The 3,366-nt window shown below is 40.2% G+C and overlaps 1 protein-coding gene across 1 annotated transcript; it reads left to right on the top strand.

Annotated features, from left to right (window-relative positions):
- Window positions 1-234: 234 nt before the first annotated feature.
- On the top strand, window positions 235-1,229 carry LOC137242167 (probable zinc transporter protein DDB_G0282067). Its single transcript, XM_067769529.1, has 2 exons — window positions 235-320; window positions 383-1,229. Exons 1-2 carry the CDS (start codon window positions 309-311, stop codon window positions 1,019-1,021), a joined length of 651 nt encoding a protein of 216 aa, XP_067625630.1. The 5' UTR covers window positions 235-308; the 3' UTR covers window positions 1,022-1,229.
- Window positions 1,230-3,366: the final 2,137 nt, after the last annotated feature.

The following is a 3,366-nucleotide window of genomic DNA, read 5'->3' on the forward strand; positions in this document are numbered from 1 at the left end:
CGAAGAAGTGAATGCGGAGCAGATATAGGCTGGTTCACGCCGCTAATTGAGGCTCAATAGGCCTGAAAATGCACATGCCTGTTGATAAGCAACAACAAACAGTCAAAAACAAATAGTTGGAAAGTGTTGTTGAAAATTTTAATTGTAAATATGGGTTAAGGCAATTTATTTTGATTTTATTGTGAGGTATAAAAACGCCAGTCAATCCCAATAGAGGCACAGTACACACTGGTCTATCGTCCACAAATAATTTGAAAAAAGCCGCAACAAAAAAGTTTGTTTATCAACAACTCATATACTTCCGCACAATGGCTCTTAAGGTAAGTAAGCTACAGGACTATTTAATAAACGCGCTGATAATAAACCCTTTTCCTTTCTACAGTTTATCGCTGTGTTCGCATTTTGCTCTGCATTCATTCTAGTCAACGCAGCACCTTACACACATCATGAAGAAGGTGGTGGGGGCGGTGGCGGTGGCGGTGGCGATGGTGGTGGCCATGAAGAGCACCATGGTGGTTCTAGTCATGCTTCCTTTCATCTAGTTTCACATGATGATCATCATGACGAACATGGACACGATGATGGTCATGATTCGCATGCTGAATATCATTTCAAATATGGCGTTGAGGATAAAAAGACTGGAGATCATCATGAGCATAGCGAAAAGCGTGATGGTCATAAGGTATCCGGACATTATGAGTTGCTTGATGCGGACGGTCATAAGCGTATAGTGCATTATTTTGCTGATAAACATAGTGGTTTCCATGCTATTGTTAGCCGTGTACCTACTCATCATCATGCAGCAGATCATGGGCACACTAGCTACTATGGCGGTCATGCTGAGGTCGAAGAACATCACGACCACCATGAAGAACACCACGGCGGTGATGATGGCGGTCATGGACATGAAGAGCATGGGCATGGTCATCATACAGATGGTTATTCAATCAAGCAAGAGCATGGTGTACCCTACCATCATGAACACCATGGAGGAGGAGGTGGTGATGGTGGTCATAATTGAAGTGATTATGATGGTGGTTGTGTTCATCGCTGTGGTCATTAAATTTGCATTTGTACAAAGCATAGCATTTTTATGTCTTGCTTAGAATTATAATTACAAATTCCTCCTTTACGTTTATCATAGGCTAATTTAATAGTTTAGTAAAGCATTGTGAGTAGTTTAGCAAAAGATTGAGTGTCTCTGTAAAAAAAAAAACCAAAAATATAGTAATTAGTGATATTATCTCTATTAATAATAAAGCAATTTTAAAAGTTACTTGTCTACAAATGTGTTTTTTTTTTTTTTTTTTTTTTTTTTTTTTTTGTTTTTTACGAGGAGGAAGCATCGAAAGCCTCATAGTCAGTGTGGGACTTTAACCGCACTAAACCTCCTACCGTCTGAGTACCATTTACCCCCCGGTACTACCGTCAAGTATTCCGTCGGGAGGTAGGTTGAGCACTAAGCTCTACGTCTGTCGGGGTCACGTTGCTGTACTTAGATAGTGCCGCGGTATGGTTAACGCTGGGACTGACACGCCCTGCTTACTACCTGAGTGTGCTTGACGCATACCTCTTCTACGAATATTAGCAAGCCTACTTTAAACACTGTGCATATAGTGCTTGTGGCATGCTTGTGCGTTCGACTACTTGTATTGTAGGGTTTTGTTTTTTATATATGTATATATGTGTAAATAAATTATAAATTTTTTTTTTTTTTATTATTATTTTTCGGTTTTTCCGTTTTTCATTTCATTTTTTTTTTTTCCACAATACGTAACGGGGCTTTCCTCGTACTTCCACCGGTTGGAGAGGTCTTCTCTCCAATCCGAGTATAAACTCTGATTACATGTGAGACGTTTACCGTCATACTCGTTGTTTCTACGGTTGGAGAGGCCTTGTCTCCAATCCGTAGGTTTGTCGTTGCGTGTATGTTGACTGCTTTTGGTCGCACGGTTGAAGAGGCCGTGTCTCCAATCCGTGCTTTATTCCTTCACCTGGGGCAGTATTCGAACGGTTGAAGAGGCATTTTCTCCAATCCGTCGCCTGGCTTGCTATTACATTACCTACATATATTACGGTATTTTCTTATTTTATCATTCTCACGCCGCTAATTGTACGGAGGCCTTGCATCCAATACGTGCTTAGCTCGATCCCCTCCACCTTAGCAATTTGTTATCCACCCACACAACTCGACTGTTCAATGTTCGCTGCTGCGCCGTAGCCTTTCAAGACTTCGTAGACACTTCATTATTTCCGCTATTACATCGCACGCCGCTGACCATTTTACCTTGCTTTGTAGCATGCATCCAACAATTGTTTCAGGAGTGTAATCCTCTCCAAATATTCTGCACAGTTTGCATCTCGAGCTATTGTTTACAAATGTGTGTACATATGTATTTGCAGAATTGTTATTATCCTGGTCCTGGCCAAATTTTAGTAGAATTGTGCGCCTAATCACTTAAGTGAGGGAGCTGTGATTAATCCCTTACATGTAAAATGGGCTATGATTGATCATGGAAGGCCCACGGTTTAAGTCCTGACCGAAGCAACATCCAAATTTTGTTTTTTATTAATTCTATTATTTTTATTAATATTATAATTAAAATTCTATTTTCACAACAGTTTTTTTCAGCACTTCAATTTTAGTTTTTATATGGAACAACACCACAAAGTGCGGCTTAGACAACAAAATTTGTTTGTGTGTACCCAGAGTGTTCTCTCATTTGTATATTAAGGATACACTTAAAGAGAAATGTCACTACGATTAAAAGGTATGAAATCTGGAACAGACAACCTACTGTGTTCTCTTAATCTTGCCCAATCTACTACTCCTTTCATTCCTTTGAACCTATCGGTATACACGTTGTATAGTCTCGTCTACCATTTGGGAACCCTTGTGTTGTGGCTGTAAGGCCCCTCGATGCGCAGGTATGGAATTAGGTAGTCTGTTTTTTTCAGTACTTAATGACACCGTACCACTATAGTCGCATGGCCTGCGCTCAAAATACCCGGAGGCATTGAGCCTCGTTGCAGTTAGCAGAGCTCTCGGAATGTTAAACATTTATAGCCTGCGTACGTCTGCTAATTTACGTACTTTTTTGTGAGACAAGAGCTCGATAGAGTAGGATAGGCTTTCCAATTGCTGTAAATACTCAATTAGAGAGAGGGGGCGTACACGTCAGCATTGTTCTTTACATACATATTGTGACGAATATTACCATCTCGAGGGTTATTAAATAAAAGCACAACAACATTTAAGCAAGCTACATAAACACATTAATCATCATGTACACACATACATACAAGCAGCAGAGAGATACTCACAAACGCATCTCGTCATCAGCTACTACTTCGCTCACACATACA

Source organism: Eurosta solidaginis, chromosome 2 (genome assembly GCF_040869045.1).
Source record: "Eurosta solidaginis isolate ZX-2024a chromosome 2, ASM4086904v1, whole genome shotgun sequence".
In the NCBI taxonomy this organism is placed as follows: domain Eukaryota; kingdom Metazoa; phylum Arthropoda; class Insecta; order Diptera; family Tephritidae; genus Eurosta; species Eurosta solidaginis.